The sequence below is a fragment of the Echinops telfairi genome, unplaced genomic scaffold (genome assembly GCF_000313985.2).
Source record: "Echinops telfairi isolate 266 unplaced genomic scaffold, ASM31398v2 ScPeMD7_7467;HRSCAF=8505_1, whole genome shotgun sequence".
NCBI classification, from domain to species: domain Eukaryota; kingdom Metazoa; phylum Chordata; class Mammalia; order Afrosoricida; family Tenrecidae; genus Echinops; species Echinops telfairi.
In genome coordinates, this window is record NW_022111368.1 from 8,094,545 (window position 1) to 8,111,958 (window position 17,414).

Below are 17,414 nucleotides of genomic sequence, written 5' to 3' on the forward strand. Positions count from 1 at the left end.
CTCCCATGGCAACCCCATAGAATGAACCACTGTCCAGAGCTGCAGTCTTCTTGAGATCAGTTGAAGGCCAGTCAGCTGTGACCATATGGGTTTCACTGGCTGATTCTCCAAAGTAGTTCCACTCTGCCCTCATCTGGAAGCTCCGCTGAAACCTGTTCGGCTCCCACGGGCAGATGGGTGTTGGCTATTCCTGAGGTGCACTGACTAGGGATCTAACTTGAGTATCCTACATGGAAAGAAATAGTTTACTACGAAACCACCTTTGTCCTCAGGAGAAATAGGAGGCCACCTGCTCCCACAGTGATTTATAGTCCCCCAAACCCGACACAAGGTCGGTACAGGTCAGAGCTCACTCAATGGTACTGAGTTTCAGTTGGCTTCAGAAAGTTTGTGGAAAAATAGAATTTGAAGATAGTGAGATTTCCCCTTGAATTTGGGAATCCCCCCTGTAGCACTCACTCCCACAGCCATTGGGCCACACTGCTCAGTCAGGTTTCCAAGGTCGTGGGAATCTTTACAGGAGCAGCAGCCCTGGAAACTGCTGGCGGTCGGGTTTACATGGCTGACCTTGCCGTTACCTGTCTAAATACTTAATCCATTGCATCACTAGGGATCCTTGCTATCTGAGTTTTTACTGTCCTTGTGCATATTCCAGAATGATCGGAATTTTTCACTACGACAAAATAAAGCACATGATTGTCACTCAAGAGAGATACAATCCTATTAAGGCTGTGTAGGATTACACCTAAAAAGTGAGAACACCATTGAGGAATATTAAAATACCAGTGGATCTAGATACGACAGTGGGTTAATGCAGATGTTTACAACCAAAAGCATTTAAAACTCATTAAAATCTCAAGAACCAGGCTTTCCCATAAAAACCATCTGGTAAATCAAGGTCAGAGAATTTCATGCTCCACTCCATCATTCTATGCAACTTCTCTTTATGAAATCATAAAACCATTTTCCTTTTAAAAAAAAGAAGGAAAATCCCATTATATTGCTTGAATCACCCACATTCACCTAACCTTCTCCCCCAAACAGCAGCAGAGTTTAAATTCCACTTCTATTGATAAAACACCTTGATGAGAGAGTTAACCTCTTAAAAACTCAGTCTGCTTACCTATAAGTCAGACCAACCCAGGAGACTTCTATGCAGGTTGGCCTGAATGAACAATCGAGAGCCTCTGATCTGCATAGTGGGGAGTGTCCCCATGCGTCATGGAGAAGAGCGGGGTTCGACTGTCCAAAGGCACTGCCACCCCTCTGTCAGTGTGTCACACTGCAGTGGTTGGTGTGCTGCATAGTGCTAGGGAGCTGCTATAGAAGCGATGCCCCCCCCAGCATTTCAACTACCAGCAGGGTTGAAACTACCCGTTGAAAACGTGGGCAGTTTTCCCTGGCCCTTCCATACAAAGACAGATGAAGAAGAACATTTTCGCGAATTTGCCAATGAAAACAACTGGAAAGGCAGATTACTGCCCTATCCTTTGGCTCACTGACTTTGGACGTATCCTCAAGGCAGGGCTGATCACTAAAGAAGAGCCTCATGTTTTGCACGGTGGAGGGCCACGGAGGGTGAGGGAGACCCTCAGAAGACGGGTTGACACATGGCTGCAACGATGGACTTCAGCAAGTGACTAAGCAGGAAGATGGAGCGGGCACCACTGCCTTCTAGTCTACCTGGGACCGTCCTGAGGGGAAGCCTAACACCTACCGACACCAGCAGTACCCACAAGCACTAAGAGCAACAGAGGCGAATATGGCCAGGATTGTCACTAGGGCATTCCCTAGTGGCAAAGACTTTACCAACGGTGAAATGTAAAAGATTAGCACAGACCCAAATCAAAGGGAACGCAGAGTAGCATGGCATCTTTGCCCAAGAAGAACTCACACTGAAGCCACGGGGCTGCAGCTGAAAACAGCTGAGGTGGCACTGCCCTGGCTGTGTGTTCAGAGACACTGAGTGGTCTGAGTGGCTTCAATCCCAGAGATGCTACAGGTATACTGCCAACACAGCGCTGCTACCACAGCTGTCATGCGCAGCTGTGCGCACTTACACCTGCAAGTGCTGGGTGGCCTGAGACGGGAGCCAGCTGAGCCCAGCGCTGCCCTAAGGAGACCCTGGGTTTCTCTGTAACACTCTCACGAACTCGACGACTGTCAGCCGGACCATTTGACTTCTCGAGAAGTCAGCTTTCTCAATCAACAAAAAAAAGATGCTCGTCTAAATGACTTTATGATTATTCCCAGCATTATAGAGTTTTATTTAAGAATCTCCAATGCTATGGTATCCACTGTGAATGAAAACCCAACTCTTCAGGCCAGATAATGAAATAATCTTTCCCAATCTGGGCCTAACCACCCCTCCTCCCTCCTCCCACCCCCACCCCACTATTTGAACCATCTTGGCCTATTTCTTTCCTTCTCCTGGAAATTATGAAGGCCATTTTTCAGATATATCTCTACGAAACGGAGCCCTACCCACTGTGGTGGCACAATGGTTGAGCACTGCAGGGGCAGTGAATTATTTAATATGGCTCGTCTCACCCAAGTCTCTTGAGTCCCACCAAACGAGCTTAATCTGCATGGGTCTGGGAAGAAGATGGGGGGAGATATTGATATGATTCACTTATGAGTGATTGCAAACGGGATTCCCTGGAGTGGTACCCTGCTGTGTATAAAATGAGCCCTCTGAGAAGCAGGAGAGATCTCATTACCAGCATGGGCCAGGAGCGGAGCGTGTCCTCTGGACCTGAGTTCCCCCCTGCAGTGAACCTCCTGGATCCAGAAGACAGTTCTACCACCAGAGGAGCAGCAGCAACACCAAGAGCCAGAGCATGGAACAGAATGATGCACTTCTCAACCGACAGAGCCAGTAAAGCTGAGTGCTTTGGTGCAGGACGCTGGCTTACAGAGCGGGCTGTTCTAAGCACCTAATAAAGGAAGCTGGGCTTGCTGACCCAAGGAAGTGGAGCTGGGTGCCTTTGGGATGCAGTTGATTAGGGTTTGGTGCTTCTGGACACTTAATTCAAGGAGCTGGGTTTGCTGACCCAGGGAGCTTGAGCTGAATGCCTTCAGGGTGAGGCTTGTAGCAGAGTAGTATGGCCCTTTGGCATTCATTAGCAGACCTGGAAGAACTTTGTGACATATCCTGATAAACAACTCAACCCTGAGTATATCTCCCTGCCAGGACAACTTGTTAGCTTCCTTAAACAACCCTTTAATCGTGAATTTTGTAATGGATATTAGAATCGCAAGAGGTAAAATCGAGAACACTGTTTAAGGCATTACCTAACTAACTACTAACAAAAAGGTCTGGTTCAGACCCACTAGCTACTCTGTGGGAGAAAAGAACTGGAGGGGGGCTTCATTGAAGATGACAGGACAGAAAACTCCACAGGGCAGTTTTACTGTGCCTAGTAGCATTGGCATGAGTCAGAATCTGCTTGATGGGCCACAGCAACCATGCCCATCCTTCCTGGCTTTGGGATTGTGCCAGACACTGCGCTAACCCCTGTCTACTCGGAGCAGAACTGCAACAAACTGAGGAAGGATTGGGAAGACGGAGCAAAATGACAGAGTAGTCTTGCTAAGGCCTGAAAAGGTGTAAGCTACACTGGTAGCAAGGGAAGGTGTTGTCCCAGCATGTGAAACGCAGGAAGAAAGCCCTGCATAGGGCAGAGCTGAAGCTAAAGTTGGGGGAGCACAATATGGTTACCCAAGAACATGGGCTCCGGAGAGTGCTGACCGCATTCATTACTGACTCACTTCGGGACCCTGGGCAAACTTCCTACCACCTCTGCATGGTGGTTTTTCCTACTCTAGTTTGGGGCTATTAACAGCACTTTCCATCTGGTGTTAGGAAGGTTCAGTGGGTTGGCATTTGTAACACATTTCGAATCGTGCCTGGCACATAATGAGTGCTATAAGTACGTTGGTTAAACATTCAAGTCTGCTTCTTTAAGACTAGTGAAGGAGGAAATGGTAAGAGGTGAATCTGAAAAAGTTAAAAGATCACGCAAGCCCACTTTTGAAAAATGAGATATTCCCATCTAGTCAATTTCACCTCAAAGCAGCCCTACGTGAGTGGGGACCCCAGAGAGAACAGAAGAGTTCTGAGCTTTCATCGCCTCTCATTCACTGCCTTTGGGTCATCTCCGACTTGGGCAACCTTGGGGCACAGGGGAGAACCACCCCCGTAGGTCTCCGAGAGTTCAAGTCTTGATGGAAGGAGAAAGCCTCATCTTTCTTCTGTGGAGCGGCTGGTGGTTTCCAACTGCTCACCTTATGGGACCATGCCACCACCAGGACCCCTCTGACCTTACAAGCTTTGGCGAAAGTGTTTCTCTCTGGGAATGTCTGCCTTAGAAGCCCTGGCGGCTCCGTGGTGAATGGCTCGGCTGCTAGCCACACGAGCCCTCCTTCCAACCGACCAGTTGCTCCACAACAGAAAGAAGTAGCAATGTGGATTCTTCCGACAAACAGTTCGAGATGCTTGCCCCAAACTCTCAGGAGTTATTCTTGGCCGAGTTTTCTACCTGAAAAGGTTTGTTACGTTGGTTCAGGTTGGGTGATATACTCTAAGTATATTGAAACCTTGGATTTCCCAGAGAGCTAATAGAAAATGCCTTCCCTTAGCTCTGGCACCCTGAATCCAAAGGCCTTTGGTCTCTTGAACTAGGAGGGAATATATGTTTTTTTGGGAAGGCCTTAAAAAAAACAACAACAGCAGGTTGGATTTGATACTTTTTGTCTTGTCCTGGGGAGTCAGCCATGTGATTTGTATGCACCTTGCAGGGATTGGTTAACAGATTATGCAAATGAGGTTACTACAGTCTACTATGCAAATGAAGTCTCTCTGGCTTACCAAAACTGGTCCCTTTCTGCCCTGATGGGAAGGGCCCTGACTTCAAGCTTATAAGTAGCCACGGAGGTTTTTCTGCCAGAAAGGAGAAACAAAAAGATCAGAAGAAAGGAAAGAAGAGGGAAGTAGGAAGCAGTAGGGAGAAAGGAGGATGGAACTTTCTAGAAGAGCTGCAGCACGGGTACAAGGGATATAACCCTGAAGACAGGAGAGGCTCACAATGGACCCTGCTGCTGATGAGCCATACAGACAGACAGCAATGCCAAGAGGAACCTGTCCAAAGGTGGCCAGGACGAGGTCTGAGAGACGTGCCCTGGACTGGAGTGGGCAGCGAGGTGCTCTCTTCTTCTGGGGAACCTGCTGGACTTTGTGTGCTTTGTGGCCGGTTGCTTCGGTAACAACCGCCTGTCTAAGCATGGTCTGTGAGCTCTGTGCGGTCACTGCATGGCCTACGAAACCCAGAGGAGAAGCAGAGTACAAATGGTACAAAGTTTGGAAAGCAGACTTTGTGTAGCCTAGTGCTGATTTCAATTCAGTCACTCACTCACTGCCAGGGAGTAACTCCTGACCCAGAGTGACCCTATAAGACATAGTAGAATGGGCCCCTGTTGTAGTAACGGGAAACGGAGGATGGTCGGATCTCCCCGGGGTTTCCTATTGCCAGGGTCAGATGTTCCTCCACACTTCCTCCTTAATCTTTATTCTGACACCACGCTTTCCTCTACATCTGTGCTGGCTTTGACGATGTTTTGCAATGACCACACAGAACTCGCACACCAAACTCACAATTAAGGGGGTCAATAGGGAAGTCAAGTGGTTACCACAAGTCAGGACCACCAAACAGTAAGGATATAGTTATTGGTCTTCACAGACAGCAGCCAAGTCTCTTGTGTGTGTGTGTGTGTGTGTGTGTGTGTGTGTGTGTGCTCAGCCGGGAAGCCCGTCCATGTGTCACTCTGTTCCATAGTCTCAGGCAGGTGAGAAGGAGCCCATAATCTCAACACTGCTCCTCTGAGTCTCCATGCCAGCTGCTGATGCATCTGGTCTCAGTGGTCTCTGCCACTTCAGACAGAGATCTTGGGTGCGCTCTTCCAAGATCCCCGGAGTTCCTCTCTCAACTGCTGCTTCAAAGATGGCTAACCTTCAAAGGCAGGGAAGTGGGAATGACAACTGACCAATCTTTTCTATGAGTGTTACAAATGCCCTGATGCACAGTCCCACACCATCATTTGGTGGGTTACAGAGACTTGGGTAGAAGAGCTATTTTAAGAATTTTCACTCTGTCACACATGTGAGTTTCCAAGATTGTAACTCTTTGTGGGAACAGAAAGCCTCACCTTTTCCCTGCAGTATAGATGGTGGTTTTGAACTGCTGGCCTTGCAGTTAGCAAACCAACTCATAACTCACTGTGTTACCAGGGACCCTCTATCCCCCTTTGCAGTTACAGTGAATTATTGAATGTATCTCTTCTGGTCAAAGTCTCTAATATCCGCCAAAGGTCCTTTTCCCGAATGGGCCTGGTAAGAAGGTGGGGGAGATACTGATAGGATTTCCCTGTGAGTAACTGGGAAAAGTAAGTCTCTGGAGTGCCATCCTGCTGTGCCTAAAATGAGCCTTCTGAGAAGCAGGAGGGAATCTCATTGCCAACAAAAGCCAGGAATGGAGGGTATCCTCTGGCCCAGTGAATCTCCTGGACCCAGAGGAGAGCTACACATTCAGAGGAGCAGCAGCAGGAGCCAGAGCAGAGTGATGAACTTCCCAAGCCACGGAGCAAGTTAAGATGAGTGCTTTTGTGCAGGAGGCTGGCTTGTGGTATGGGTACTTAATTGGGGAAGATGGCCCTAGTATCTCTCCTTATCCACCCGCCAACCCGAATATCTTACAGTATTTATTTTCTACCTCTCGGGGACCTCTTCAATGGAAGGACTCTTCCTGATGAAAATGTTTTAACTTAGGAAGAGTGAATCGTCAACGTGGAAAACATGCTTATTTAATAGTGGTTACAGTTAAGTTGGAGGTAGGGAGAGGTGGTGATAAAATGAGACCCAAAGGAGGATTCTAGGGTGCAGATAATGTTCGGCTTCTTAATCAAATTGTGCAAACATTCATTTGCCTCTTGACATAAAACCCGTACTCCTTCCTGTATTTTATACATCAATGAAAAGGCTAAAAACAAGCTTTCTGAAATGGAAGGTACAGTCACCCAAGTGGAGGAAAAAAAATGCCCCCTATGTCACTTATGTTACAACGAACAAACTAAAAAAAATTTAGCTCTTGCAGAATGGTAAAAATAATTTCTTTGAAAGCCTAATGGATAAACGAATGAAAGAACAGTTTTAGTCTGGGTCGAATAATACCAAAACTCACTGCCATCGAGTCGATGCTGACTCTTAGTGAATCTGTGGGACAAAACTGCCCCTTTGAATTTCCACGACTCTCTATGGGAGTAGAAAGCCCCAGCTTTCTCTCTAGGAGTGACTGGTGGTTTCAAAGTGCTAACCTTGCAGTTAGCAGCCCAATGCATAGCCTCTATACTGCCAAGGCTCCTAGGCTGAATAATAGCAAACAAAACTATCTAAAATGGACACAAAGTATTTGGGAGGGGGTAAACTTGATTTAAGTAACAGGCAGTTAAGAGACGGAGATAAGCAAAATCTGTGATCTTGGTTGTATCACCTACAAGGAGAAGAAGAAAAACAACAAACTCACTGCCATCAGGGCGAAGTTGATTCACAGCACAGCAGTCTTACAAGCCAGGATATAACTGTGGGTTTCTAAGACTAACTCGTTATGGGAGTAGAAAGCCTCATCTTCCTCCCCTAATGATTACAGTAATCCAATAATTATTGAACCCTTATAATAAGTCAGGAGGCACCTTAGTGCATAGTGGTTATGCATTGGGCTGCTAACTACAAAGTCAGCAGTTTGAAACTACCGCCTGTTCCTCAGGAAGATGAGGCTTTCTACTGCCTAAAGAATTACAATCTCAGAAACCCACAAGGGCAGTTCTACCCTGGACTGTGGGTTGCTATGAATTGGAATTGACTCGATGGCAGTGAGTTTGGTTTTGTTTTTCAGTTGTACTTCACATCATCAAGTACTGGATTAAACAGCATTTTATTGACATTATCTAAAAAAAATAATAGAGATGATATTATTATCAGTCTCATCTCAAAAATTTAAAAAGCAAATTTCAAAGCAATAAAGTATGTATTTCACATACGTGGATCATGTCTACTTACATGCAATATGTAGAATATACAAATACACAAAGGCCAAAGTTTATTCGTGGTTGTCAGGGGGCGAGTGGGGGTGGGGGCTTAAGAGGCACTGACTTTCTGTTTGTTAAGGTTGAGACAAATTTGGAATGAGATAGTGGTGATAACAAGGTGAGCGCAATTAATGTCATGCTGCACATACAAAAACTGTTGAAGTGGCAAGTGTTTTGTTATATGTACGTTTGCTACAATAATCTCTGCTCGCCAAAAACAGACAAACCAACAAAAACAAACCCCAACCTTGGACTCCAATGAGTCCAAGGTTGTGAAGCGAACCTACAAGGGGCCTACAATGACTCCAGGCCACATGAACCTCAGCGCTCCTGGAAAGGCCGCCATGTGTCTCCCCAAATCAAGCAAGAAGCATCTAGTTTCAAACCGAAGGAGACATGGCATTCCAACATTTTCACTTGCCACTTGTGAGCTAAAGAAACCTGCAAAAGGTCCATTCTTTCCAAAGTAAACGAACCCCCTGAAGGGTAAAAACACCAACCCAAGAAACTCACCAAGCATGGCCAAGATGGGAGTGATCGTACACAGTGGGTCCACAGCTGTACCTGAGAACAAAGTGAAAATCCACCATGTGAAATATCTGCCTTCCTGGTTTCCAGGATCATTTAATCATCTCGCTTTTTGTCACCATGGGGCTAGGGGGCGTTGGAGAAGCAAACCCAGGCTCTATTCCTTTCATGAATCCCTAAGTTCATAACCACTCCCCATAAATTAACTTTGAACACACTCTGGTATGGTCAGCGTAGTCCTTCAAATTCTTTTATAAATCTTGACCATCTACGAACCCAATCCCCTTGCACCAGCAGCACGTCTACACCACCCGAAAATGATATATTTACATCGATTTCCCTTCTCCGCTTCCTCCACCCTCACCTCCCGAGGCCGCTGAAGAAGTGCCCCAAACCCCAAGAGGGTGTCAAAACGCTACCAGGAAACGGCTTCTGCGTTGGCCACTATTAAAGGATCTTTCCTCCGGGTTAGACTGTTGTAGACCTTCACGCCCGTGGCATGGCCCGTAGGTTGCAGCCAACCTTGCCCGCGTTCCGCCGACACTGACCGGCCCGGGAGCCGACCCCACTCCACCGGCCTGAGGCCCAGAGCAGCCAGGAAGAGCTGAGGGCAGAGGCGACCGGCCCGCAGCCAGCGGTGGGTGGGCGACAGGCGGGCCCCGTGCGACCGCAGCATGACCAGCCTGGCTAAGTGCAGGCAACAGAGGTAAGATCTAGGGAGCGAGCAGCAGCCGGGGCCACAGGCTCCGCCCCGGAGTGCTGACGTAATACCCCGCCCCACAGACCACGCCCCGGATGACGCCCGGACTCCGCCCACTCCCGGAAGCGGCTGCGGGAAGCGGCCGGGCATCTCAGTCTGGACTGGGCTCGCGTCTTCGTTACCCCGGAGGGAGGGTGCGATCCGACTGGGAGGTTGAGGCGACATCGGGACTGGAGCCACGGCAGCTTCTGCCCGGAGGTTGCAAGGAGGCGTGGCGATAGCCGCGCCTCCGTCCCCAAAGTAAGGAGGTTTTCTCCTAATACCGCTTGTCCGTTGCAGGCATCTGTTGGATGTGGTGCAAACCAAATGCAATTCCCCCTCTGTTGCAGCTGCCCGGCAGGTTTTGCTCTTGTCGCCCCGATCTGACTTCAGCCGCCTCACCGCGGGAGCCTTTGAAACCTAGCAAAATATGTTTGCGGCCCCAACACACAGGCCCTATGCCGCCCACTACCAATCCATAGAAATTGCCGCTTTGTTTTAAACTTAAAAATCCAACCTATCATCCTATCTCTTTAAGAGCAACAGAACTCTTGAATTTTCGTTTAAACCGTGGTTACCCGTTGGGCTGCGATCTGCGTGATCGGCTCAAAACCAGTTCAAAGCCGCGGGGAAAGACGGAGCTTTCTACTCCCGTAAACAGTTACAGCCTTAGAAACCCTCAGGAGGTCGCTCTAAGTCAGCACTGACTGCCGGCAGTGAGAGAGTTATGAATAAATAGGGAGATTCATTTTTAGTTACTTGCAAATTAATGTCTTGCGAAGTGTATTTTTAAAAAGCCCTTGCCTTTGCATTCTTCGAAGCAGCACAAATTTCTGTTTGCTTTGTTTATTTTTTTATTTGGGTTTTACTATATAAAGGTAAATCCCAAAGTCCCAAGATAGATATATGCCCAGAGTTCAAAACCTAAGCCCACTTAATGACACCAAATTCATCTGGCTCAGTGACCCTCTAGGACAGAGTATAACTTGCTCCACAGGGTTTCAAAGGCGGAAATCCTTAAGGAAGCCAACGACTGCCACATCGTTCTGTAGAGTGGCTGGTGGGTTCTTATAGTGACAAGCCTAACCCCTGCTTAACCACTGCGCCACCAGGGCTCTTTTTTTCCAAGAGTACTTACTGACCCTCTCCCCCTCCCCAATTTTATTTTTGCAATTGTTCCAAATTATTTAATGTAAATGGAAGTATTCAGAAAACCTGATTCTCAGAATAAAGTCACTCCTACATTAATAGGCCCCTGGTGGCATAATGGTTATGCTTTGGGCTGCTAACCGCAAGGTCAGCAGTTCAAAACCACCAACTGTTCCATGAGAAAGACAAGGCCTTCTAATCTCCTTAAAGCTTTCTCCTCCCATAATATCCCGAAAAGAGTTCCAATCTTAGAAACCCACAGGGGCAGTTCTAGCCAGCCCTATATGGGTTGGAATCGGCTCGATGGCAATCTACAATACTAACTACATATACTCCTTGACGACTCTAAATTCTATTTTAGGATAGCCCTTTCCTTGTTGTATGGGCTGTACTTGTCCTGATGTTATTTTGTAATTGTCTTTTCCTTCTATGTGAGTTTTTTCCTTCTCAACTAAGTTCTTTAGATTGTAAATTCTGTTGAACTCCCCACACTGTCCCTAGCACTAAATTCAGAATAGGGCTAGTAAGGTCTGGTGCAATCCATCTCTCGTGGGATCCACCTGTTGTGCTGGTGGGAGGAAATTTGGTCAGGCAAATATCTGCTAGGGAAAACTTTGATGCAGATATTAGATGTGGCATGAAAATGGTAACAAACAACAGCCACAGAAAGCCTGACTGCCATCGGTGAGAGTGTGAGAAAGGCGAGGAAAGAACTAGATGGTTGGAAAACAGATTTTCTAACACTGAAGACTGACTCCTGCACATAAGTCTGGGAAGTTGGCATATTTGAATTGGCCTTAGAAAACTGTGACTTTTAAATCAACAATGGTAGCCTTTGTCTTCAGGAAACTAGCCATGTACTCAAGTGTTCAGCCATTGAGACAGGCAGCAATGCTGCACTTCCTCGAGGCTTTGGGGGATCTCCAAAACAAGAATGCATCTAAAAATGATCCTTCTTGCAGGTAGAATATGAAGGTAAAGTAAAAGTGTCCATTCCAAAATCTAAGATAAATTAAGGAAGCGTGTGAAAATCTGTCGTCGACGTGCCAGTTTCCACTCAGGATGACAAATTTCTCCACAGGGTTTTCCAGGCTGTGCCCTTTCTGAAGCTGTTTTCCAAGACGGTCTACTCTCTGATGTACCTTCCAGGTGGATTTGAACAGATAACCTCTGTTTGTAGTTGAGTGCTCAACCATTTGCACCACCCAGGGAGTCCATATAAAAATCAGTGCTTCCAAAATATTAAGGATGCCATTTATTAGTCCTTGCGGTATAGGGGTTATTCGGTCCGCTGCAATGTCCAAGGTATAAAGTTCAAAACTACCAGCCACTCCACAGGAGAAGGACTGGGTTTTTGACTCCAGTAAAGAGTTACAGTTACAATTCTACACTGTCCTATAGAGTGGCTGAGTCAGCATCGACTTGATAGTAATGAGTAAACTACTACACAAAGTTGTCCGAGTGGCGTTGTGGGTTAGCTATTGAGCTACTAACAAGTCTGCGGTTCAAACCCACCATCTGCACTTGGGAAGAAGGACCAAGTTATCTGCTTGAACTATCTGCTCTTATAATAAAGATTTATAATCTCCCACACCCTCTAGGATTAACTATGCATCAGAATTGACTCTGGCTATAGTTTTGGTCATTAGGTTTTATTTTTAATAAAGCAGCAAAAATGTAGTTCTGTTACGTTGTCTTTTCAAAGCAAAACCCTGTAAACTCACTGTAGATATGACCACATATTTAAGGCATTTAAAATTTGACATTTTTTTGTATTATATATTCATTTTTACTCCTATAGGTTTGAAAGCATCTCAAGTTAAACTAGAAATACAGTTTTAGAAGTTTAAACATCTAGTTTTGCCACCCATCCCAAGAGCAAAACTAAAAACACCAAGTTCCTTGAATCTCTCTTCACAATTAGGCACTTTTTCTGTCATATGTTTTAAATGCATCATCACAATCATGTTTATCCATTGGCCTTCTAAGATTATTCAGGAAATAAGGGAATGCACACACAACATGTGAAGTGCAGATACAATTAAGAACTTGGTAAGTCAGTAAATAAAATACATTCTGATTTTTAGCCCAAGTAGTGGGTTAAATGTTTTCTAGAAATCATAAGTTCCGTATTCACCACTATACCTAAAGTTTTTAGAACAGTAGCTGACCCTGGGTCAACTCACTACCACTGAGTTGATTCTAACTCATATTGAACCTGTAGGTCAGCGTAGAACCGCCCCTGTGGGTTCTGAGCCTGTAAACTTTCACAGGATTAAAGTCTCATCTTTCTTCCTAGGAGCTGCTGGTGGTTTCCAACAGCTGACCTTGCGATTAGCAGCCCAATGAGTAACTCACTCTGCCAACGGGCAGGCACTCATTAAGAATTTCTTGTTGAGTGAATACGATATTTTTAAATTATGTGTCTGTGAAACCCATGAACAACATGGGAGAGAGGAAATGATCATTCAGATAAGGTAATGATTTTTTTTTTTAAGATAACCTAGGTCAGACTCCACCTTGATTATCTCTGGATTGGGTAAATCATTCTTTCTAACCTTAATTGTGTTCAGAGAAACACTATTGAAGAGCCACTGAATGTAAGGATTAAACGAATGTCTCATGTCATTGTACTTTTAAATTACTTGTATGAGCTTTGAGAAAAGGGTATGTCTTTTATTCAACCTTATGATACCCCTCTCTGCAAAGAGGTATAATGTTTCCACGTAGTGTCAGTATTGGGTTTTTTTGTTTGTTTTTTGCACAAGATTCAAAAAACCAACTAGCTGATTCCAACTCATAGTGACCCCGTAGCACTGGGAAGAATTGCCCCTGTAAGACTAACTCTTAAAGGAGTAGAAAGCCTCATTTTCCCCCCAATGGCTGGTGGTTTCCAACTGCTGACCTTGCTAGGTTAGCAGCCCAACTCGTAGTCAATACGCTGCAAGGTAGTGGCCAATACATCTTTGTTTATGAGCTATTTAACCTCCCTCGTTTGCGTTTCACTGTCTGAAAGAAGTATGAATCTGTAACGAAACTAGCAACCATTCTCCCAAGAATCTAGCAACCTGAACTTGCTCTTGATGTGTGTGGGTTTAGTGAAGTTCAAATCTCACGAATTCAGTGTGTAAATAGTCTTTCTCGCTTATCACTGCAGCAACATAACTTAACCAGACAATTCATTTGAAATACAAAAGCTATGATTTAGTCTCACTTGTATTGATATTCACATCACAAAACAGCCTAGAAAGCATTGGAACGAGCACCACTGCGGTTAATAATATTTTATAAAATACATTCTTTTATCAAATATCACAAACAACACCAGAACGTGTCCATTTAAACTACACTGTAATGTTTTTTGACGACTAGTGGTGTGTCTTCGACTGTAACACGATTAAGCGAGAGATACAAGCCAACACCGACTATGCCCATACCAAAAACAGGGTGAAAAAATGGAGAATCGCCCTGACATTGAGCTGACATACAGGTTTTTCAAGAGCTGGAGGTTGAATTTAAACGGATACAGGATCTTGACGGGACTCTCCAAAAAATAAAATCTGGTGAGAAGGGTAAAAGAACCGCCCAGAGGGCCGACAGGCCATCTCTTTCCACGTTAGCGCATAAAAGAGGATAAAAAAAGTCAAGACAGAATTCAAACCAGAATCAAACCAGGGTAACAGCTGCACAAGCTAAAGGAAGCTGCCGGAGCGACCACTCCTAGGAGACCTCCGAGGTGCAGGGAGGCTACAGCCCCGCGGGGCCTCTTTCCGCAATCTCATCTCGGGGGCGAGTCCAAACCCAATGCCCAACCGCAGCGGTGGGAGAGAAATAGAAACAAAGGCAGGAGTTCCTGGCCGCAGCGGGAGGGGTCAAGGCCAAGTGGGTGGGGCTTCCACAACCGGAAGAGGCGGGGCCTGACGCGCTCCAGGCCCTGTTGTCTAGGCAACAGGGTTGCTCAGCGCCTGAGCTCGGAAAGACCTAAATCCGGGAGTTTAGGGTGGGGAGAGAAGATATGTGGGGGGAGGGGAGAGGGGCAGAGAGAAGATGAGGCGAGAACTCAGAAAGCCAAAGGCTCCCAGGACTCTGATGGACCGGGTGTTTGCCCACCTTGTTTTTGGTGGTTTTTGCAACAGGGTGAAGCGGATTTCAAGGCATGGGAGAAAGAGGATAAGGGTCTAAAGGCGAGCTTGGAAGGACATGGATAATCTAAGGAGAATAGGGGAAGAAATCTCTCACGCCTTGCCCGATCTCTGCGGGGGTTCTGGACAGTGGGGGACAGCTTCACTTGCAAGCCCCTTTGTCTCCAAGCCGTTCGAAACTGAACGCCGGGAAGAGACACAAAGGGAGGGCGGTGACTAACGGCGCAGGCGCAGGAACTGTCGAGGCTGCTGGGAGTGGTGGTCCAGCCTTGGAATGGTAGGTATCCTCCCGCGCGGGCCAGCGGCCTCCCCTTTTTAATTCCTGAAGTAGAAATGCGCATGCGCCACCACTTCCGCTCTACTTTCGACCCGCCCTCTTCCTCTCTTGCAATCCTTAAACCTCTGCCCTCGGGAGGACGTGGTTTTCTAGTAGTGAGAGCCAGAGAGGAATTATCAATGTTCGTCCCGCCTTCTCTTCGTTCTGATTGGACAGTGCAGGTAAGGCGGCTAGTGGATTGGCTATTGCAGTTGTCAGCGCTGCTTCCTTGTCGTATTTATACACCGGTCGCGAGGGAGGGGTAGGGGGAGAGTGAGGGGGCTGTAGGTGGAAGTAGCGGTTTTAAGTCCGATAGTCTCAGAGGCAGCGGGTTCTTTGCCATCTATCTGATTTCAGTTGGATTTACAGTGAAAGAGGCAGCCACTGTAATGTCCCCTGGCAGGTGTGCAGTGCTGTCGAACAGGCTTTCCCTTGAAGCGCGAAACTCCTAGCAAAGTTTGCACCTCACCCCATCGCCCCCCCCTTGCCCCAGGCGTCCTAAGTGCTGTCTCCCTACCACCCTTCAGCCACCCAGGGAAGATGACAGGCGAAATCAAACATCGGCGTGGTCGCTGGCTAGGGTCAGGAGCCCTCTGTGATCCCCGTTGCCATTGCACCCCTAGACTGCTGAGGGGCGTGTTTGCGGGAGGGGGGCAAAGAAGGTGGAGCCACCGCCGGAGTCCCGGGAGGGGGAGGGGAAAGAGATAGGAGGGAGGGGGGAGAGGGACGCATGCGTAGTGCGTGGCGGGGCTGAATGTTTCCCAAGTGTTTGAAACTGGTATTTGGGTTTTCCACGTTGGATAAGTACCGCGCATAGAGCAGCGGGGAGCTCTTGCCCCCACTCTTCTTCCTCCTCCTCCTCCTCCTCCTCACCGACTCGGAACCGGACCGGCACTGGCTGCCGGAGAGAGGCAGGCACACGCACGGCCCCAAAGAAGGCGAACTCGGCTGCGGCTGCTACTCGGGCTGCCTTTCTCCTCCCCTCTGGGTGTGTGTGCGCGCTTCGTACGCTCCGCTCCCCCCGCTCGCCGCCTCCCCCTCCCCGCCGTCTGGGAGGGGGGGACCTGTGCGGTCGTTTTAATTCCTCCCCGCCTCCCGGCTTCTCTTCCTACCCTGCCGACTCGGCTGGTCTGTACAGCCCCTCGGCGCGAGTTACCGGAGCGACCAGCGATCGCCGCCGCGGAGCAGGCGGTCGGGAGGAGGCGTCTGCTTGGCTCTCCGCTTCGTTGAAGGCTGGGGCGAGCGGAGCATTCTCGGCAGATGTAGCTTTCCCGGGGGCTAGAGAGCCGGAGCCGGTGGGGGGGAGGAGGGAGCCTGGGGAGTAAGAGAAAAGAGCTTTGCATTTTGCGGTGCTATTTTTTTTGAGGGGGGGCGGGGGGGGTGGAGGAAGCGGAAAGCGTGCAGAGTCGCCGAGGACCTTTCGGGTGAACCATGTTGAGTCCTGCAAACGGGGAGCAAATTCACCTGGTGAACTATGTGGAGGATTATTTGGACTCCATCGAGTCTTTGCCTTTCGATCTGCAGAGAAACGTCTCGTTGATGAGGGAAATAGACGCGAAATATCAAGGTAAGGGCCGGAGATGATGGATGGGGCGGTTGGTTGGATCCCCCTGTCTTTTATTCCTAGCTAGCTAGCTAGCTTGCGTGTGTGTGTGTGTGTGTGTGTGTGTGTGTGTGTAAATGTGTAAAGCTCAAGTCTCCTTTCTGTTCTCTTACCCTCCTCTCACTCGTCAGTAAGGGTAGTTTTATTTTCATTGGGAGCTGGCGGAGGCAGAGGGAGCAAGTAATGTTATTGAACTGGAGAAAGGAGCACGGGGGATCTGCAGCGGTAGCTCTTGTCATGGGGTGGAACAAAAGGTCCTTCAGCCTCTTTTATCCACTAAGGTCCTTCTTTGTAAAACATGGGACAAGAAAGGAGGAGGAGGAAAGAAAGGTCTGAATTTAAAGCTGTGCTGCCAAAGCAGCTCTTTGTAGTGAAGTGATGAGGTGGTGGTGTGTTGCAGAGGGCGGGGGGAGGGGAAGGCAGGGGCTTTAATCTGTGTCTTTTCGAACGGGGTGGCAAAGGGGGAAGTGCAGGGTGGACACAGATTACAGCACCACATTGAGGAATGTGCCAGCGTTCATTATGGCTGTAGCAGCAGCGAAGACCGTGGCTGATAGTAGAAGCTGTTAGAGGAGAGGGGGATGCTAGCAAGGTTGTTTCTTCTAAACCCGGACTACGTCGGTCGGCAGAAATACCTCTCCTCCAAGCCCCATCCTCTCCATCCTCCAAAGCCATTGACCCACCCTCAGTCTTTAAATCGAAGTGTTACATAAAGTACCGGGGGTAGATACTCTGCTCAGTGTAGTCTCCGTACCCTACCCCCCCTCACGCCTTGCCCGATCTCTGCGGGGGTTCTGG

The 17,414-nt window shown here is 47.8% G+C and overlaps 2 protein-coding genes across 3 annotated transcripts in view; one reads left to right on the plus strand and one right to left on the minus strand.

Moving 5' to 3' along the window:
- The window catches only part of CARS2 (cysteinyl-tRNA synthetase 2, mitochondrial), an 88,115-nt gene extending 78,772 nt beyond the window's left edge, over positions 1-9,343 (minus strand). Inside the window, exons 1-2 of one of the 2 annotated variants that reach the window (XM_004704411.2) lie at positions 9,087-9,343; positions 8,653-8,703 (exon numbers count right to left, since the gene is read on the minus strand). In XM_004704411.2, coding sequence (XP_004704468.2) covers positions 8,653-8,703; positions 9,087-9,343 — 308 coding nt within the window. The other variant, XM_045283955.1, reaches the window with a different exon arrangement.
- A 7,097-nt stretch (positions 9,344-16,440) lies between these two features.
- Positions 16,441-17,414, plus strand: part of ING1 (inhibitor of growth family member 1) — a 7,655-nt gene continuing 6,681 nt past the window's right edge. Inside the window, exon 1 of the mRNA XM_004704303.2 lies at positions 16,441-16,580. Within this exon, the coding sequence (XP_004704360.1) occupies positions 16,445-16,580 (136 nt within the window). The 5' untranslated portion in view covers positions 16,441-16,444. The remainder of the gene's footprint in view (positions 16,581-17,414) is intronic.